At 58.1% G+C, this 19,602-nt stretch overlaps 1 protein-coding gene across 1 annotated transcript; it reads left to right on the top strand.

The window, feature by feature from the left end:
- Positions 1 to 9,197: 9,197 nt before the first annotated feature.
- LOC134795183 (uncharacterized) lies at positions 9,198 to 11,669 on the top strand. Its single transcript, XM_063767014.1, has one exon. It carries the CDS (start codon positions 9,198 to 9,200, stop codon positions 11,667 to 11,669), a length of 2,472 nt encoding a protein of 823 aa, XP_063623084.1.
- The last annotated feature ends 7,933 nt before the right edge of the window (positions 11,670 to 19,602 follow it).

Below are 19,602 nucleotides of genomic sequence, written 5' to 3'. Positions count from 1 at the left end.
AACCATCCCGGCCCGTCCCCGCGCCGGGTGGTATGCGTAACGCATTTCCCCTCTTAAAAAAAAAAAAAAAAAAAAAAAAAAAAAAGGTTAGGTTAGGTTAGGTTAGGTTAGGTTAGGTTAGGTTGAAGGATCCAGCATCGTCGTTGGTGGCACTCGAATCAAGGTAGAGTCCAACATGAAATATCTTGGACTCGTCCTTGATTCCCGGTGGAGCTTCCGCGAGCACTTTGTCCGCCTGACCCCCCGACTAATGGCAGCATCGGCCGCACTGAAGAGGCTGATGCCCAACATCGGGGGGCCGGAGGTTGCGAGCCGCCGTCTGTATATGGGGGTGGTGCGATCGATGGCCCTGTACGGGGCGCCGATCTGGGCGGTGAATCTGGCGGCCCGAAATGTCGCCCTGCTGAGGAAGGCTCAGAGGGCGATGGCCATCAGCGTTGTACGCGGGTACCGCACAATCTCGTACGATGCGGCTTGCTTATTAGCGGGAACGCCTCCCTGGGATCTGGAGGCGGAGGCCCAAGCGTCTTTGTACGAGTGGCGCAGAGACCTCCGGCTGCAGGAGTACCATCCAGCGCCCAGGGAAGTAGAGGCGCAGAAGCTCCTCGTCCGGCAGTCCATCGTCCTCCAATGGGAGGAACAACTAGCTGGACGCGAGGAAGGACACAAGACTGTCGAGGCGGTCCGGCCGGTTCTACAAAACTGGATGGAGATAGAGCGGGGCACGTTAACCTTCCGTTTGGTGCAGGTGCTCACGGGTCATGGCTGTTTCGGGAGCTACCTGCACCGGTTCGCAAGACGGGAGGTGACGGCCGAGTGCCACCAGTGCAGCTGCGCCGAGGACACGGCGCAGCATACCCTGGAGGAATGCCCAGCCTGGGCGGGGCAGCGCCGTGATCTCGTGGCAGTGGTGGGGGACGACCTCTCCTTGCCAGCCATAGTTAAGACTATGACCGCCGACGAGAGGTCGTGGAAAGCGGTTCTCTCCTTCTGCGAGGATGTAATGTCGCAGAAGGAGGCAGCGGAGAGGGAACGGGAGGCTGACCCAGCCTCGCACCCGATCCGCCGCAAGCGCGCAGGGGCCCGGAGGAGAGCGTATGCCCATCTCCTTCCCCCCACCTAGCGAGGTCTGGGCAGCGGCGCGGGGGCGTCGCTGCCCATTACATAGGCCTCGCAGAGAAGGCGCGCGTGGTATGCCCACGCGCCTTCTGAGGAGGCAGGGGTAGAAGTTCCTCTCTAGCCCCCCCCCCAGAGAAGGACCCGCCGCATGTGGTAGTGGCGAGCGGCGCCGGCGTGGTCACGGTTGCGTACTTAAGAGAACCCGTGGCCACGCCCAATTGGCGGCGCGCAGGCATACCGTTGGTTTTTTAGTGGGTAGCGGCGCCTTTGCCGAGTCCCACATAACCCGCATGTCTCCCCCGGGTGTGTGGGCATGCATAAAGCATTTTTCCAACGAAAAAAAAAAAAAAAAAAAAAAGGTTAGGTTAGGTTAGGTTAGGTTCCACGGACCTGGGGTGCAAGGGCTGGTAGACCTCCTCGTGGTGCACCCTGGGAGGGGGAGGATAGACGCTCAGTTGCGCGTTTGCTGTCCTTCCTCTGCGAACTACCAGTCATAGGCGTGGTGCAGTTGAGCTTGCTCCTGCGTTGGCTTCAGTGCCGTGTTGTGTCGTTGGCTGCCCCCGTCATGCCTCAGTTCCACCTGAGGTGGCAGAGGACGCAGCCGTGGTCTAGTGGTCAATACCATTGGCCTGTGGTGGTCGTGCGATGTCGTGCGTGCATCGTCAAAACCGCAAACTTGGTCCGTTGGTGCCAGGAGCGGCGGCCGTCTCCCTTCGGGGTGGGGGCTGCGAGGAAGAAAACCTCTATAAAAATTACCCATGGTGAGGGCGACGGTTGACTCAGGTCAGCTGTCGGCCAACTCGTAACCCGGCCCGCGGGGTCGGCACGAGGGTCGCTGGCGTTGGACGGGGACCGCGAGGACGGAATACCTCTATAAAAACCACCTAGGGCGGCGGGTGCTGCTAGCTTCGGGGAAGAAGTTAGTGGTGCAGACTACGGTCACCGTCGGCCGAACCGTTATCCCGGGGTGGGTTCTGGTCATGTTTTAGGCCTGCCCTCGGAACCGGTAACCTTGCCTTAATCGGCCGGGTCAAGGGGAGTAAACCCCAATAAAAAATCCATAACTCTTGGCGTGTCGGCTTTCCGCGTCAAGATGCTCTTCGGAGCGGCTGGAGTGAGTACCAGTCATGAGAATCCAAACCTGTGATACCGCCCGACCTCACAGTGTTAATAGGGCCACCTAGGCATCGAGGATCTCTGCCTTCCGTGGAAATTTATTTCTCCTCTACTCGTGGGACTTATTATGCAATTGAATAATCTTAAAAAACAAACCCAACAAAAACCCAAATCCAACCTGACCCCTGCAAACGAAGATCGGACAAAGAATGTTGCTTCTGATTCGGAATTGACGACGAAGGTGGCGACGAAAGTCGCAAAAGTGACGCTTGAGCGTCTAGACGCGGAAAAGGTCTCCGCAACAGACTCGGACGGGAGTGTTACCTCTGTCCGGTCCATGCGCTCAGCCCGGTCAATGCGCTCAAACCGGTCTCGATCACGCTCACGCTCCCCAGCGAATGAGAGTCGCTTCTTTAGCAAGAGACGGCGCCTTTCGAATGAAAGGTCACGATCTAGGTCGCCGAATGTTGACGATGGTCCTAGTACATCGGCAATTGTGGCGCCTGCACGCAGAGGAAAAGGCCGTTCCCCCAACACGGAGGAAAACGTCGGCTATGCAAAGGCTGTTGAAGGGGCCAATAAGGCGAAACGTGAACAACTTCGGCTTCGCGACGAAGAAGAGGCGGAGGACTTATGTCTGTCTTATAAAACCCGCCAAGTAAGACTATCGGAAATGTCCACCGACGAGGATGTGAATCTCGATGATCGCGTCCTTGTCAGCCTAGAAACCATTGACATGGTGGCCCAAAAGTCCAGTCATCTTAAGGGTACCTTTCAAAAGGCCCTAAAGGACTCAGCCAAGGAAATGAAGAAGGTCTTTGAGGAGCTTAGGACACACACGGTATCCGACGAAACCCGGCAACTAGTAGCACAGAACAAGCGCCTTAAAGCGGAACTGGCAGATGTCCGCTCTGAGCTCCGAAAAATTCGCGAGGAAATGCAACGCTTTGAAATTTCACATCGGAGTTCGCTTCCCATAGAGGAGATGAACGTGGTTCAATCTGCGTCGTTGGGACCTCATCCACCGGCGCCATCCAAAAAGAAGGCTAAGTCTAACGAACCTGCGGCCCTAGACATAGAGAGCATTGTCCGGGCTGTTACAACTCAAGTAGGTAGCATGATTAATGCTAGATTTGATGGTTTGGAGAAAGAAGGCAGACTATTGCCAGCCCAAAGTCTCCGTCCACCTCTGGCAAGCGACAAGAGAAAAGAGTCGGCTTCAAACGTGAGCGTCGTCCAAAAGCCCGCGATGCCAGTGGCCTCTGTCCCTGGCAAGAAGGGTCCACCAAACTATACTGAAGAGCCGCAAAAGATCAGCGGCAAGGGCAAGGGCAAGGGCAAAGGCAAGAAAAGCATTGCCCCACAGCCCATTGTCAGCCAGAGTACGGCAACCCTTCGGTCCCATCCAGCGTCTCCAGGTCCCTCAACAGAGGAAGGATGGCAAAAGGTGGGCCCCAAGGGCAAAAAGAAAAAGAAGGCGGCCAATGCTGTTTCCAAAACACAACCGAAACAGAAACAGCAACCAAAGAAGGTACGCAAACTAGTGCCCCCGCGTTCATCAGCGGTGGTTCTGACACTGCTCCCAGAGGCAGTTGAAAGGGGGGTGACGTATGCGAATGTACTTACGGAGGCCAAGAGTAGGGTCGACTTGGCTGGACTCGGCATTTCTGCATTGCGAATCAAGCGCGCAATCACTGGGGGCACCGTTCTAGAGGTCCCAGGAACCACCAGTGGTGATAAGGCCGACCAACTGGCCAGAGCGCTTGCGGAAAAGCTGGGTCCAGAAGCTGTTCGTGTATCAAGACCTGTCAAATGCGCAGAGCTCCGTTTGACAGAGTTGGACGACTCAATATCGCCCGAGGTGGTAGTAGCTGCGATCGCCAGCGTCGGCGAGTGCTCAACAGACCTGGTAAAGACCGGTGAGGTTCGTCGAGGTATTAGAAGACTCGGCACTCTGTGGGTGCGCTGCCCTGTTACGGCAGCCAAGAAAGTCACTCAGGCTGGTCGCCTTGAACTCGGTTGGGGCCTCTCGGCTAAAGTTAGCCTTCTTGAAGAAAGACCCATGAGGTGCTTCCGCTGCCTGCAGATGGGGCATGCTGGGGTTCAATGCACAGCGACTGAAGACTACAGTAACCGCTGCTATAACTGCGGTCAACCAGGACATAAGAGGTCAGCTTGCTCTGGATCAACTCAATGTATCCTGTGTCATGCTGCGGGAAAACCTGCGGACCATAAAATCGGGTCCAAAGCGTGCACTAACCCTAGCCCAAAGAATACAAAACGCGCTGGCGATGGCCCCCAGGCCCCCTCCCAGGCTGTTATCCCCTCCACCGGTGCGGTGGAAGAAGCTGAGATGGACATTGTAACGACCGACCATTAATGACAATAAAGGTGTTGCAAACTAACCTCAATCACTGCGCCAGGGCTCAAGATCTGCTTTTGCAATCCCTGGCTCAGTGGAGTATTAACGTGGCAGTTGTGGCTGAGCCGTACTCAGTCCCACCGCGAAGCGATTGGGTAGCTGACATAGACGGAGTTGTCGCATTGGTGGCAAGAGGAGGCACATTCGAAAGCGTTGTCCGGGGGAAAGGTTATGTGTCGGCAAATTATGAACGTGTCACTTTTGTCGGCATCTACTTTTCTCCAAATCGCTGTTTGGCTGAATTCGAACGGTTCCTGGCGGAGGTAGGCACCCGAGTCAGCCAGCTTTATGGCCGGGGATCAGTGGTCGTCGCTGGAGATTTTAACGCGAAGTCCACTGCGTGGGGTTCGCCGGCGACGGACGTGCGCGGTGAGGTCGTTGAAGAGTGGGCACTTGCATCAGGGCTGACTCTAGCCAACCAGGGAGTTGCTAACACGTGCGTGCGGCAACAGGGCGGATCAATAGTGGATCTGTCTTTCACAAATGCCGCCCTGGCACGCTGTGTCCATGATTGGAGGGTACTGGAAGATGTGGAGACGTTGTCCGATCACCTGTACATTCGTTACGACGTCTCCACATCGCCATCAGCTCAAACTGGCCAAAATTGCACGCTACCGATTGGCGGCGGAGGTCCAAGATGGGCTCTCGGTAAAATGGATCGAGACCTTCTTTTAGAGGCGGCTATTGTACAGGCGTGGCTTCCTTCGCCGGAAGGTGAAGTAGTGGTGGAGACGGAAGCATCCTGGTTCCGGGATGCCATGACACTAATATGCGATACGGCGATGCCCCGAGCCAAGCCTCCACCACAAAAACGAAAGGTGTACTGGTGGACTGCTGAGCTTGCACTAATACGCAAGGAGTGTACAGCCGCGCGGCGTCGGTACACAAGGCAGAGGCGCCGACGAACAGACGAAGACGCAGAAAGGAACCTTTACGCCTTGTATAAGGAGGCAAAGAAGTCCCTAAAAGCCGCCATTGGAAATGCCATGGACGTTGCCAGAGAAGCATTCCTCGACACCTTGAATGCGGACCCCTGGGGCCGGCCCTACAAGCTCGTAGGAAACAAATTGCGCTCCTGGGGCCCCCCGCTCACCCAAACGTTGGAACCCGAGTTTGTCAGCGACGTGGTTTCGGCATTGTTCCCTAGAGGAAGAAACAACAGGCCGCCAGCAATGGCACCACCACGAGCAGACGAAGTGGAGGAAGCTGAAGTGCCACCTGTAACAACGGTTGAGTTTGGCGTAGCAGTGATTAAGATGCGAGCCAAGAACACTGCCCCAGGTCCAGATGGAGTCCCCGGCCGCGCTTGGGCTCTCGCGCTGAAAGAGCTGGAGCCGCGACTTATCCGTCTCTTCACGGCATGCCTGGAGCAGGGCCGCTTCCCAGTAGCATGGAAATCGGGAAAACTGGTACTGCTAAAGAAAGAGGGTCGTCCGTCTGATTCGCCTTCAGCGTACCGGCCGATTGTTTTGCTTGATGAGGTGGGGAAGCTATTCGAGCGCATCATAGCGTCCCGCCTCAACAAGCATTTAAGAGGGGTTGGTCCAGACCTGGCCGGAAATCAATACGGCTTCAGGAGCGGCCGTTCTACAGTGGACGCGATCCTGCAAGTGAAAAGACTGGCACAGGAGTCTGTTTCTCGGGGCGAGGTCGTCTTGGCTGTGTCGCTAGACATAGCCAACGCCTTCAACACCATGCCCTGGGAAACTGTAAATGAGGCTTTGCGCTACCACAGGGTTCCTCCTCACCTGGCCCATATTATCAGGGCCTATTTAAGTGAGCGATTTGTGACCTGGCCTGGGCAGCGAAATTGGGGACAGAAAAGGATGGAGTGCGGTGTCCCTCAAGGATCGGTTTTGGGCCCGCTACTTTGGAATGTCGGCTACGACTGGGTCTTGCGGGGGGCAAACCTTCCTGGAGTTGACGTGTTTTGTTATGCCGATGATACGTTGGTTACGGCCCGCGGACCCAGTTTCCGCGATGCGGCCATTTTGGCAACTGCGGGTGTAGCCCACGTTGTAAACCGTATAAGGCGGTTGGGCCTGGAAGTCGGCCTACAGAAATCCGAGGCCATTTGTTTTTATGGCCACCGTAGAGGTCCTCCGGTAGGAGCCCAAATCATAGTGGGCGGGGTCCCGATTGCTGTCACGTCGACCCTGCGCTACCTGGGCGTTATGCTTGACAGCAAATGGAACTTTCGGGCCCATTTCGAACACTTGGCTCCAAAACTGCTCAGCACAGCCGCGGCCCTGGGGCGTATACTCCCGAACTTGGGAGGGCCCAAGGCTTCATGCCGCCGTTTGTACACGGGAGTCGTGCGCTCCATGGCGTTATATGGCGCACCCGTCTGGGCTGACGCCATTGGAAGGCAAAACGCTACTCAGCTGAGAAAAGCCCAAAGAGCAATGGCGCTACGGGTAATCCGGGGATACCGTACCATATCTACGGATGCTGCGTGTGCTCTAGCGGGATCCTTGCCCTGGGACCTCGATGCAAGAGCCCTCGCAGCTGTTTACCACTGGCGCGAGGAGATGCATGAGAGGGATGAGGCACCAGCACCAAGAGAAATAGATGGACGGCGCGAAGCAATTCGGCTGGAAATGGTGGACATTTGGGAGGAGAGACTGGCGCATCCGATTGCTGGTCACCTAACTATAGAGGCAATACGTCCGGTCCTAAAACAATGGCTTGACCGGGACCATGGCCCTATAACATTCCGAGTGACGCAGGTCCTTACAGGACACGGGTGTTTTGGACGATATCTGTGCAACAGATTGGGCCGAGAACCGACGCCGATATGCCACGGGTGCGGTGCTGCTGAAGACACGGCACAACATACGCTGGCTGTATGCCCAGCTTGGACAGAACAGCGGGCCACACTCGTGGCTGTAGTGGGGCGCGACCTCTCCCTGCCTGCCGTAGTGAAAACTATGGCAGACAGCGAGGGATCATGGAAAGCGGTGGTCTCTTTCTGCGAAGGCGTAATAGCAAGGAAAGAGACCGCGGAAAGAGAAAGGGAAGAAGATCCCGCCTCCCAACCGATGCGCCGCAAACGCGTAGGACGGAGGCGTTTGGCGTACGACCGCCGACTTCCTCCTTAAGGGTACCCGTGGGCGGCAGGCTCGGGGACGCCTGTCGCCTACACGAGGGTCCCTGGGATGGCCAGTACGCCGACTTAACGGCGCACCTTTTTAAAGTGACAGAGGAATACTCCCTCCGAAGTCGAGTCCAAAGATCGGACAGCCGCTGGCGGGGTTTCGGAAGCATGCTCTCGGTCGTTTCCCGTGCCCCGCCTTATAGCCTTGAGGCGGCCAACAGAGGGGTTTTAGTGGGTAAACCTGGGGTCTCATTAGCCCACAACAGGGAGTCCCACATAACCATCCCGGCCCGTCCCCGCGCCGGGTGGTATGCGTAACGCATTTCCCCTCTTAAAAAAAAAAAAAAAAAAAAAAAAAAAAAAAGGTTCCACGGACCTGCTCGGGTGTCCGAGTGGGCGGGGAGGTGAACCCCGACGTGGCGCGTCCCCAGGTGGTGGATAGGGGAAAGCCCCGTCTCGTCATCGAGCCGGGGTAGGACGTAGTCCCGCGAACCAAACACCGGGGGGGAATTGGGGGGGCTTTCTGCCCGAGAATGGCTCTCCACGCGTCCCTCTGAATAAGCAGACGGCGCAGTGGATGAGCAGATGGGAATGTTATGTGGTGTCAATCGGGTCACTGTTTTGCGCGCGAGAGTCCGGGGGTTCTCCCCCCGTAGGCGCTGGAGGGGACTGGATGGGCCCCTGACGCGTCATGGATGTGTGTGGTAGCCAGTTTGGGGAGCCTTCTGCTCTTCTGACATTGCCTAGCTGTCTGGAAGGATTGTGCATTGGGCTTCTGTGAAACCCAATTGCAGATCCATCTCTCCGGGCGGGTCGGCGGTGTTAGCGGATCGGGAGGCTCACGCGCCGGATGCCGCGCGTATCTGTTGCGCGTCTGGGGGGGCTGTTGGCCTCCAATGGCGGCTGCGGGGGACATATTCCTGATCTTCGCCCGCGGAGCAGTTCCTTGGTTGATACCCTGAGGAGTGGCTGCGTAGCTATGCCAGTGTTCCCCAGGGCTATGCCGAATAGGGCTTCCCATATCGGACAGGCCGGGGATGAAGGGCCAGACTACCGAGAATGGCGGGTGCCTCCACGTGTCCCTCTGAGTAGCAGAGGGCACAGTGTGAGCCGCAAGGTCCCTGTTGGGACGCTGATGGGACCCATTAGGAATTCCCTCTGGCCGGGGGAGGAGTGGGAGTGGCTTCGGCTACTAAGCGCGGTGGATCCGTCTCGCAGTCTGCAGACGGACGTTGGCCTTGGCCATCGTCGGGCAACCCGTAACCCACACTGAGTGGGCCGGGGATTCCGCTCACTGAGAGGGAAATCACGTGGAAGAAAACCACTATAAAAATCACCCCAATCCCAAGGTGTGTCTGACGTGCCGACGGGATGCGTGGCTGGAGGGAGTCCAGTCACAAGCGTCAGGGAGGGGCATACCTCCTTAAAAATAGCAAACCAAAAATGAGTGGAAACGAAAATGGAGAACTACCCCAGGAGGTTCCAATCCTCCATGTCGCCACAGGACGGGCAAGCGCCCGTGCTGTGGCGCCATGCCGCCTTCCGTATTCTGGGGGGGCAAACCACTCTAGATTCCAAAACGACGACACTGGCAAATACTTCATGGACACCGATTTGCAGAGTAATTTGGTTTTGAGGCTGCAAGGAGGGGGTGATGGGGAGGATGGTGGTCCGGCAGAGGCGGAAGCTTCCACCAGGCCCCCCAAAGATGGGTTCCGGTCACTTCGGGATGCCCAGGGGCGCCTTGTGCGCCATGTTGAAGACGTGCCTCCGGGGACGGCGGTGGACTCTGCACGCTCTCCACCCGAACCAGCTAGAGTGCTTAGTGAGAGACGTAAAGCCGTAGTGCGACTGGAACGCATTACAGAAAGGGTCCCCTGTCTTGGCAGGGAGGAGTTCTTCTCCCCCAGGACAATAGATGCGGATGACCTCCCTGGGCACGGAGCATTTTTCTCTCCGATGCCAACCGATGGGGAAAACGCCGAATCCGACGCTTCGATAACTGCCCAATTGTCCGAGGGACGGAAGAGGCAGCGAAGCAGCGGTAGTGACACAGGAGCATCGCCGAGCGGCGAGGCTTCCGATCTCGCGGAGCGAGGAAAGTCCGCCTCGGGACCTTCCAAGCGAGGAAGAGGCCGCCGACCAACCACGGCACGCTATGCAGGGCTGACCAAGGAGAAGGCTGAGCTCCTGGAGCTGAAGCAACAGGAGCTCGAGCGGCAGGCCGAAGAGGACCTGAGGGCCGCGTCCAAAAAATTGACATTAAGACGGCTTGCCCGCCATCCGGAATCATTCGGGACGACAAGTGGGTCAGACGATGAAGACCGCACAGCCCTGGCCCTGAACCAGCAGGTGCGTGATAGTCTGGGGCTTATTAAGGACGTGGCCACCAAGTCCAAAAACCTAAAGGGCACGTACCAGCGTATCCTGAAGGAGGCTATGGCTGCGATCCGGGAAGCAGTCGGCGAGTTGAGGGGCCGGACTGTCTCCGATGAGACGAGGAGGCTCGCCGCCGAAAACGCTCGCCTAAAGGCGGAAATGGCCGAGCTCCGTAAGGAAATGGGCGACCTGCATGCTGGCCTTGGGCAGCGCCTCGAAGGGACGCGCCAAGAGACGGCGACACCACCTGCTCGGGAGCAAGGCGACTTGGAGCGCAACATCGTTGCCAAGGTGAGTGCCATGATGGGTGCAAGGTTAAGCGCCTTGGAGGAGAGACTGCTCCCACAGGAACCTACCCAGGCGTCGACTGCTCCCACACCTTCCAAAGCAGGAAGCTCTCCCCCCGGTCGCACCCCAGCTCCTACCAACCCATCGGGTGCGAAGCGGGCCGCGAAGAAGAAGAAAAAGAAGGAGGGGCCCAAAAAGCCTCCTACGAGTGTTCCTGGTCCCGCTTCCCAAGTCCAGCAGCCTCGGCTGCAGACACCAGTGCCAGCCTCTGAAGAGGGTTGGACGACTGTGGTCAAGCGGGGTAAAAACAAAAAGAAGACTTCCGCTGGAGCGGCGACGACTGCGAAGCCACAACAGCCGGCGGCACCGCGGAAAGCGCAAGAAGGGAAGGGTCGCAAGAAGGCCAAGGTGACACTGCGCGCCCCGCGTTCTGCGGCCGTAGTCCTCACCCTGCAGATGGGAGCAGAAGAGAGAGGCGTCACCTACGGAACGGTGATTACGGAGGCCAAGTCCAAAATCTCCCTAGACGGGCTCGGTATCACCGGTCTGAGGTTCCGTAGGGCAGTGACAGGGGCGGCAATCTTGGAGATCCCGGGCCCAGTCACCACCAGTGGCGACAAAGCAGACTCCCTTGCTGCCAAGCTGAGGGAGACGCTTAATGAGGCCGACGTCCGTATCGCTAGGCCGGTCAAATGCGCGGAGATGCGCATTTCCGGCCTGGATGACTCGGTCGCAGAAGAAGAGCTCGCCGCTGCCGTGGCGAAAGCTGGAGGGTGTGCCCTAGAGGCAGTGAATGTTGGCCGGATCTCCCGAACACCAACAGGCCTGGGTACAGCGTGGGTTCGCTGCCCCGTAGCAGCCGCCAAGAAAGTGGCTGAGGGGCGACTCCTCGTCGGCTGGGCTTCGGCAAACGTGCAGCTGCTGGAGTCCCGACCCCTGAGGTGCTACCGCTGCCTGGTGCCTGGCCATGTTAGGAAGGGGTGCACCTCAGAAATCGACCGCAGCGACCAATGTTACCGCTGCGGTCAATCCGGTCACCGGGCCAGGGACTGCACCGCCGCGCCCCACTGCACTCTGTGCGCTGCAGCGGACAAACCTGCCGACCACAGTGCCGGCAGCAGTACCTGCACAACGGGGGCTAAAGCCCCGAAACGCGCGTCCCGGAAGGTGGCCGGCCAACCAGGCACCCCTGGAGCATCAACGCCTCCGGCTGCACGAGAGGGCCCGATTAACAATGCGTCAAAATGACGACGTCAGTTAATCGGGTCCTCCAGGCGAACATAAACCACTGCGCCGGGGCTCAAGATCTCCTCCTGCAATCCATGGCGCAATGGTCGATAGATGTCGCCGTGGTCGCCGAGCCGTACTATGTCCCTCCCAGCCACAACTGGGCTGCGGACCTGAACGGCTTAGTGGCCATTATAACAAAGGCAGGGGCAGCGGGCATACCGCCCCCTTCCACCTTGTCGAGAGGTCAAGGCTATGTGGCTGTCCTCTGGGGCGAAATCACCCTGATTGGGGTATATTTCTCCCCCAACCGAAGAGTCTCCGAGTTTGAAGCCTTCCTCGGCCAGCTAGCGGCTCTCGTCGGCCAGACCCAACCGCGCCAGGTAGTTGTCGCGGGTGATTTAAATGCCAAATCCAGGTCTTGGGGCTGTCCCGCAACAGATATTCGTGGAGATCTGTTAGAGGAGTGGGCGACGATGACCGGCATGTCGGTTCTGAATCGAGGGTCGGCCAGTACCTGCGTGCGCTGGCAGGGGGAGTCCATAGTGGACGTTACGTTCGCGACCCCGGCACTTGCGACCCGTGTCCGTGACTGGAGAGTGCTAGAGACGGTGGAGACACTATCAGACCATTTGTACATCCGGTTTGATGTCTCCACGTCCTCCGGAGACACTACAGACCCAGGTCGTCGTCCGAATGGCCGTGCTGCGACTCCTTCCCCTCGCTGGGCACTGACCAGCCTAGATCGCGAAGCGGTAGAAATAGCGTCCCTCGTACAGGCCTGGTCAACATCTCCTGGGCCTGTGGAGGTCGAGGAAGAGGCAGCCTGGTTTCGTGAAGCTATGTCACAAATTTGTGACGCAGGCATGTCACGAGCCAAGCCACGGCCTCCGAAGCGTCAAGTGTACTGGTGGTCTCGAGAAATCGAAGAACTTCGATCCCGCTCCAACAGGGCGAGACGCCAGTACACACGGTCCCGCCGACGAAGGCAGACCCGAGACGTTGAAGAAGAGACGCGGCTGTACAACGCCTACAGAGAGGCAGTCAAGGCGTTGCAGCTCTCCATCTGCGAGGCGAAAGCGAGCGCCAGAGCGAAGCTTCTCGAGACGCTAAACCGAGATCCATGGGGGAGGCCGTACAAGGCGGTCAGGGGCAAACTGCGCCCCTGGGCCCCCCCCTTGACGGAGAGTCTCGAGCCTCGACTGCTGGAGGTGGTTGTTTCCAACTTGTTCCCGAACAGACCGGAACACCAGCCCCCAGCAATGGCACCTCCTCATCAGCTCGTAGGGTATGAGGTTGCGGAAGTCGGGGTGCCTCCGGTAACGGAGGCAGAGCTAGATGCAGCCGTGCTGAGGCTTAAAGCTAAAAACACGGCACCTGGTCCAGATGGGATTCCAGGACGCGTCCTGGCTCTGGCGCTGCGGGCCCTGGGGGAGAGATTCCGCGGGCTACTGGACGCCTGTCTGCAGTCCGGCCGATTTCCGACCATCTGGAAAACCGGCCGGCTCGTCCTCCTTAAAAAAGATGGGCGTCCCGCGGACTCTCCATCAGCCTACCGTCCGATCGTGTTGCTCGACGAGGCTGACAAGCTCTTCGAGCGTATCATCTGCTGTCGCCTCGTCGAGCACCTCCGGGGAGTGGGACCTGACTTGTCCGAACATCAGTTTGGATTCCGAGAGGGCAGGTCGACCGTAGATGCGGTCGCGCGCATCAAAGCCCTCTCGGATGAGGCGGTTGACCACGGTGGGGTTCTGCTAGCGGTGTCCTTGGATATCGCCAATGCCTTTAACACCCTGCCGTGGTCGTGCATTAGGGAGGCGCTGAAACACCACAGAGTGCCCCCCTATTTGTGCCAAATTGTCGGGGCCTACCTTTCGGAGCGGTGCGTGGAGTATCCGGTCCGGGCCGGCGGGCTAACAAGGTGGGAGACATCGTGCGGTGTTCCACAGGGCTCGGTCTTAGGGCCGCTCCTGTGGAACATTGGGTACGACTGGGTGCTGCGGGGGGAGCTTCTCCCGGGGTCAAGTGTGACTTGTTATGCAGATGACACGCTAGTCACGTCCCGGGGGACCTCGTACCGGGAAGCAGCACGCCTCGCCACCGTGACGGTAGCACAGGTGGTGAGGCGCATAACGATGCTGGGTCTGGAGGTGGCGCTGCACAAGTCCGAGGCGCTCTGCTTCCACGCTGCCCGAAAGGCGCCACCTGAAGGATCCAGCATCGTCGTTGGTGGCACTCGAATCAAGGTAGAGTCCAACATGAAATATCTTGGACTCGTCCTTGATTCCCGGTGGAGCTTCCGCGAGCACTTTGTCCGCCTGACCCCCCGACTAATGGCAGCATCGGCCGCACTGAAGAGGCTGATGCCCAACATCGGGGGGCCGGAGGTTGCGAGCCGCCGTCTGTATATGGGGGTGGTGCGATCGATGGCCCTGTACGGGGCGCCGATCTGGGCGGTGAATCTGGCGGCCCGAAATGTCGCCCTGCTGAGGAAGGCTCAGAGGGCGATGGCCATCAGTGTTGTACGCGGGTACCGCACAATCTCGTACGATGCGGCTTGCTTATTAGCGGGAACGCCTCCCTGGGATCTGGAGGCGGAGGCCCAAGCGTCTTTGTACGAGTGGCGCAGAGACCTCCGGCTGCAGGAGTACCATCCAGCGCCCAGGGAAGTAGAGGCGCAGAAGCTCCTCGTCCGGCAGTCCATCATCCTCCAATGGGAGGAACAACTAGCTGGACGCGAGGAAGGACACAGGACTGTCGAGGCGGTCCGGCCGGTACTACAAAACTGGATGGAGATAGAGCGGGGCTCGTTAACCTTCCGTTTGGTGCAGGTGCTCACGGGTCATGGCTGTTTCGGGAGCTACCTGCACCGGTTCGCAAGACGGGAGGTGACGGCCGAGTGCCACCAGTGCAGCTGCGCCGAGGACACGGCGCAGCATACCCTGGAGGAATGCCCAGCCTGGGCGGGGCAGCGCCGTGATCTCGTGGCAGTGGTGGGGGACGACCTCTCCTTGCCAGCCATAGTTAAGACTATGACCGCCGACGAGAGGTCGTGGAAAGCGGTTCTCTCCTTCTGCGAGGATGTAATGTCGCAGAAGGAGGCAGCGGAGAGGGAACGGGAGGCTGACCCAGCCTCGCACCCGATCCGACGCAAGCGTGCAGGGGCCCGGAGGAGAGCGTATGCCCATCTCCTTCCCCCCACCTAGCGAGGTCTGGGCAGCGGCGCGGGGGCGTCGCTGCCCATTACATAGGCCTCGCAGAGAAGGCGCGCGTGGTATGCCCACGCGCCTTCTGAGGAGGCAGGGGTAGAAGTTCCTCTCTAGCCCCCCCCAGAGAAGGACCCGCCGCATGTGTTAGTGGCGAGCGGCGCCGGCGTGGTCACGGTTGCGTACTTAAGAGAACCCGTGGCCACGCCCAATTGGCGGCGCGCAGGCATACCGTTGGTTTTTTAGTGGGTAGCGGCGCCTTTGCCGAGTCCCACATAACCCGCATTTCTCCCCCGGGTGTGTGGGCATGCATAAAGCATTTTTCCAACGAAAAAAAAAAAAAAAAAAAAAAAAAAAAAAAAAAAAAAAAAAAGGTTAGGTTAGGTTCCCCCCGCGGGTTGCTCACCTTGTCGTGGTGGAGGGGCTTAGTAACCGTGGCTTGGTCACCCACGGTGAAGCGAAGAGGCAACCAGGGCCGGCCTGTTTGAGGGTCGGGCTGGCCCGAGGAGGACGCTCCAAGTGGGCTTGTTAAGCCCGCTTGTGAAGCGTTGGAGGTGGACCGTCGAGGAAGAGGAGTGTCGGTGCGGTGAGCCGTTCTCCCTATCCTCGGCGGCCGAGGTGGGATCGCAGGGGAAGACGCGTGATGGTATTACGATCGCCACTCGCCCTATCCCCTGCGAACTTGGCGGTGCCGTTCCGCTGTAGCGGCGTTGGTGGGGCTGCAGAGGAAGAGGAGTGTCGGTGTTACGATGTGCCGTTCTCCCTTTCCTCTGCAGCCGAATTGTGGTTTTGCGACAGAACCATAGACCTGATCTGTCGCCGGGCGCCGGAGAACTTTCTGGCGCCCGTGGCTTCCTTGTGGTGGGCTCGGGGGGGTCCGCTACAGTGCAGAACGGAGGCGGAGGAGGAAGGCGCGTCGAACCATCTGGCGCGCCTAGCGTGAAGGGCCTTCGGGCATTTGCGAAGGAGCCGCTCGTGGGCGGCTGCCGCCGGTGGGGTCGCGGATGAGTACGCAAGCGTTCCTGTAACCCCACCAATAGGGCGGCGAGGCGGTATATGGGGGGTTTTTAGTGGGTATACCGTGGGCCTCATTAGCCTAGACGGGAGTCCCACATAACCACTCGGGTCACCCCCCGCACCCGGGTGGTATGCGGAATGCATTTTCCCCCCTAAAAAAAAAAAAAAAAAAAAAAAAAAAAAAAAAAAAAAAAAAAAAAAAAAAAGGTTAGGTTAGGTTAGGTTAGGTTAGGTTAGGTTAGGTTAGGTTAGGTTGGGGCGCTACGGACAGGAAACCTCCAAGTGGGCCAGGTCCCTTCTCATTCCTCTTGATCCGAGTGATCTGGGGGTAAGGGAAGGGTACCTGGACGGTGCGCCCCGGGGGCAACGGTAAGTAATTTCTTGGTTTTTCAAGTTATTGCTTACCGGTGCTGCCAATGTCCTGTCGTGGGGGGGGGGTCTCTCCACAGGTTCTCTGTCCAGCAGAGGTCCTTGTGGATGAGTCCGGGGGGTGGGTAAACCTCTTTAGAGGGACCGTTTTCGGTCAAGTAGGTGGCGGTGGCCGGCAAGGCTGCTATGGGTTTGGCGGTCTTTTTGGGCTGTCCAGGCCAAATTTGGGTCTTACCTCTTTTGAGGACTTTTGTCGACTTATTGGTCTGGGGGGACTGGGTGGTCTTTGGGCCGTCCAAAATGAGGGGGGTCGCTCCAGAAATGGTTGTGACGGGTGCGGCGCTGTGCCAAGAGCATTCGACATATAGTCGACGCCGGACCAACCGTTGCTCGTGTCGGGGTCGTAGTCATGTTTTGCGGCTTCGGACAAGCACCGGGGGCCTTGCCTTAATCGGCTGGGCTGCGAGGAAGAAAACCTCAATAAAAAATCACTCCTAATCCTAAGCGGCGGAGCACCGCGAGAGGATGCATGGCTGAAGTGGAGTCAGTCGCTAGTGCTTCCCCCGTTAGTGTACCGGCCGACACTCTAACGGGATACGCTAAGGCTTATCCAGGTGCAGGGGGCACCGCTTGGATGGACCACTTATATCCCCCATACTCGTGGGAACTGTATGGAAACTAAAAACTTAAAAATCAAATTTAAAAGCGTAGAAGGGAAGCCCAAAATAAAGGGCACAAAGGTAGAAAAGCGCAGCCGGAAATTGAAGGAGAGCGGCGCTGAAAAAATGGCGGAAAGCGTGGCAGATATGCTCGCAAGTGCTGACGAGAGTGACCAGTCAGACTGCACTCTGAGAACGGTCAGGTCGAGGTCGAACTCGAGCTCCTCTGCAGGGACCAATAAGCGGAGATTTTGGGCCGATGTTGGCGCAAAAAGAGCCAGTGGAGGGGCAAACGAGCCTCTGTTAGATGACTGGGAGGCATTGGGCTCCCCTGAGCCAGAAGGTCAAGAGGAAAAGATCAAGCGCTCAAGGGGACGCCCACCTACGACAGGCCAATACGTTGGTCTTGCAGCGGCAAAGAGAGCCCTCAACGAGGCCAAACGAGAGGCTCTCGAGATTGAGGCGGAGTTGGACATTGCAAGCCAGGCAAAAGTGGCAAGACGACTGCGGGAAAGTTTTTCCAAGTCACCCTCAGTCTGTGAAGACGTGAATGAGAAGTCTGCGGTAGACCTCTCCAAGTTGGTGGCGGACCACGTGAAGATAATCGAGAACGTGGCCTCATCATCAAAGAATCTGAAGGGAACCTATGTGCGGGCCCTTAAACAGGCGGCAGAAACTATCGCGAAAGCGTTTGATAGTTTAAGCGAGCGCTCGATCTCAGACGAGACTCGCCAACTGCAGGCGGCGAATAGTCGCCTGCAAGCAGAGATGGCCAGCCTCCGCGGGGAACTGGCCCAACTTAAGGCAGAAGTAGAGCGAGGGAGGCGGAGGGAGAGTCCTGTGCGGGAGGTTCTGCCCTCCGGACCAAGCGAGGACGCAGACATGCCAGACACGATGACGTTGGATACGCTGCCGGCCCCGAAGGTAAAGTTGCCGTCGCGCATTAGCCAACCGTCGATCGACCTGACGCCCGCTCTCTTGGACGAGGAATTAACGCGTGCAGTGGCTCTCCAGGTGGGAGCGATTGTAACCGCACGTCTGGACGGACTAGAAGCCGAGGGTCGTCTGCTGCCGGCTAAGCAATTGCGACCGGCATTGGCAGCAGACAATAAGAAGCAGGCTGCAACATCCACAGCTTCTTCTGCGGCGAGAGCAACTGCTGGCCCCAGTGGGAAAAAAGTGATAGATGCCACCAAAAAGCCACAGTCTGCTCCAGCTCCTGGAGCTACAAAAAAGGCCAACAAAACGACTAAAAAGAAGGGAGGTGGGACTTCAAACCAGTCAGCAAAGGAGTCCCCCACACCCCGCTCGCTGCCTCCTGCCCCCGCCACTATGAAAGAGGGCTGGAATGTGGTTGCGAGCAAGGGAAACAAGCGGAAGACGGCACAGCGTGTGGCTCCGCCGCAGCAAACAGAAAAAGCAAAAGCCGCAAAGCTGAAAGCGCCACGATCTGCAGCCGTCGTGCTTACCCTACAACCGGAAGCTGCAAAAAAAGGCGTCACATACAAAGATGTGATTGCGGAGGCTAGGACCAAGGTCCAACTAACGGACATGGACATCCCTGGGGGACTGCGCTTCCGGCGAGCGGCTACCGGAGCGTGCATTCTTGAGGTCCCTGGAGCATCCAGCGGGGAAAAGGCTGACAAACTAGCTGAAGCGATCCAACAGCAGATTGGCGCGGAGAAAGTACGGGTGTCTAGGCCAACTAAAACCGTTGACATTCGCGTCACTGGCTTGGACGAGTCGGTGTCCGCAGAAGAGGTGGTCGCGGCGGTGACACGAACTGGAGAATGTACCGTTGACATGGTGAAGGCCGGAGAAATACGCCAGGGTTTCTCAGGTCTCGGAACAGTGTGGGTTCAATGTCCCATCGCGGCTGCAAAAAAGATAGTGACTGGGGGTCGCCTACTAGTAGGATGGGTCTCTGCGCAAGTGAAGCTGCTAGAGAAGAGGCCTTTACGATGCTTCCGGTGCTTTAGAAATGGGCATGTAAGGGCGCAATGTCAGGCGGAAACGGACCGATCTGAAAGCTGTTTCCAGTGTGGCAAAGAGGGTCACAAAGCGGCACAATGCACTGCCGCGCCACACTGTGCCGAGTGTGCGACAGCCGGCAAGCCGTCGGAGCACAGAATAAGCAGCAAGGCGTGCACTGCGCCCAAAACTGCCGGAAAAATAAGGAAGACCAAAGCTGCTGATGGCCCCCAGGCCCCCTCACAGCCGGTCAAGTCGCCCGCCATGGAACAGGTTGCGACGGAGGCGGTTCAAAATATGGCCGTCGATTAAATGGCGACCATCGAATTTTTACAGGGGAACCTCAACCACGATGCCAAGGCCCAGGACCTCTTCCACCAGAGCATGGCACAGTGGTCGATCAACATTGCGATAGTAGCGGAGCCCTATAAAGTCCCCGACAGAATCGACTGGGCCAGGGATCTGGACGGAACCGTGGCCATAGCTACGCGGAGCGCTGCCGGCTCCAATCCATTCAAGAGCGTTATAAAAGGTCACGGCTGCGTCGCAGCGGTCTGTGGGGATTTGGCGGTAGTCGGAGTATACTTCTCTCCAAACAAAACTCTGGCTGAATTTGAGAGCTTTCTTGTTGAGGTCGGTGCTCTTGTTGGTCGGCTGCATCCCACCCCGGTCATCGTGGCTGGCGATTTTAACGCAAAACATGCAGCGTGGGGATCCCCAGTGACGGATCCA

This window comes from Cydia splendana, chromosome 11, assembly GCF_910591565.1.
Source record: "Cydia splendana chromosome 11, ilCydSple1.2, whole genome shotgun sequence".
NCBI lineage: Eukaryota > Metazoa > Arthropoda > Insecta > Lepidoptera > Tortricidae > Cydia > Cydia splendana.
The sequence above is the reverse complement of the archived record's forward strand: the minus strand, read 5'-3'. Positions and strand labels throughout refer to the sequence as shown.

What these genes read in the sequence shown, in the direction of transcription:
- LOC134795183 (XM_063767014.1), top strand. Translation starts at nt 9,198, where the DNA reads ATGAGTGGAAACGAAAATGGAGAACTACCCCAGGAGGTTCCAATCCTC.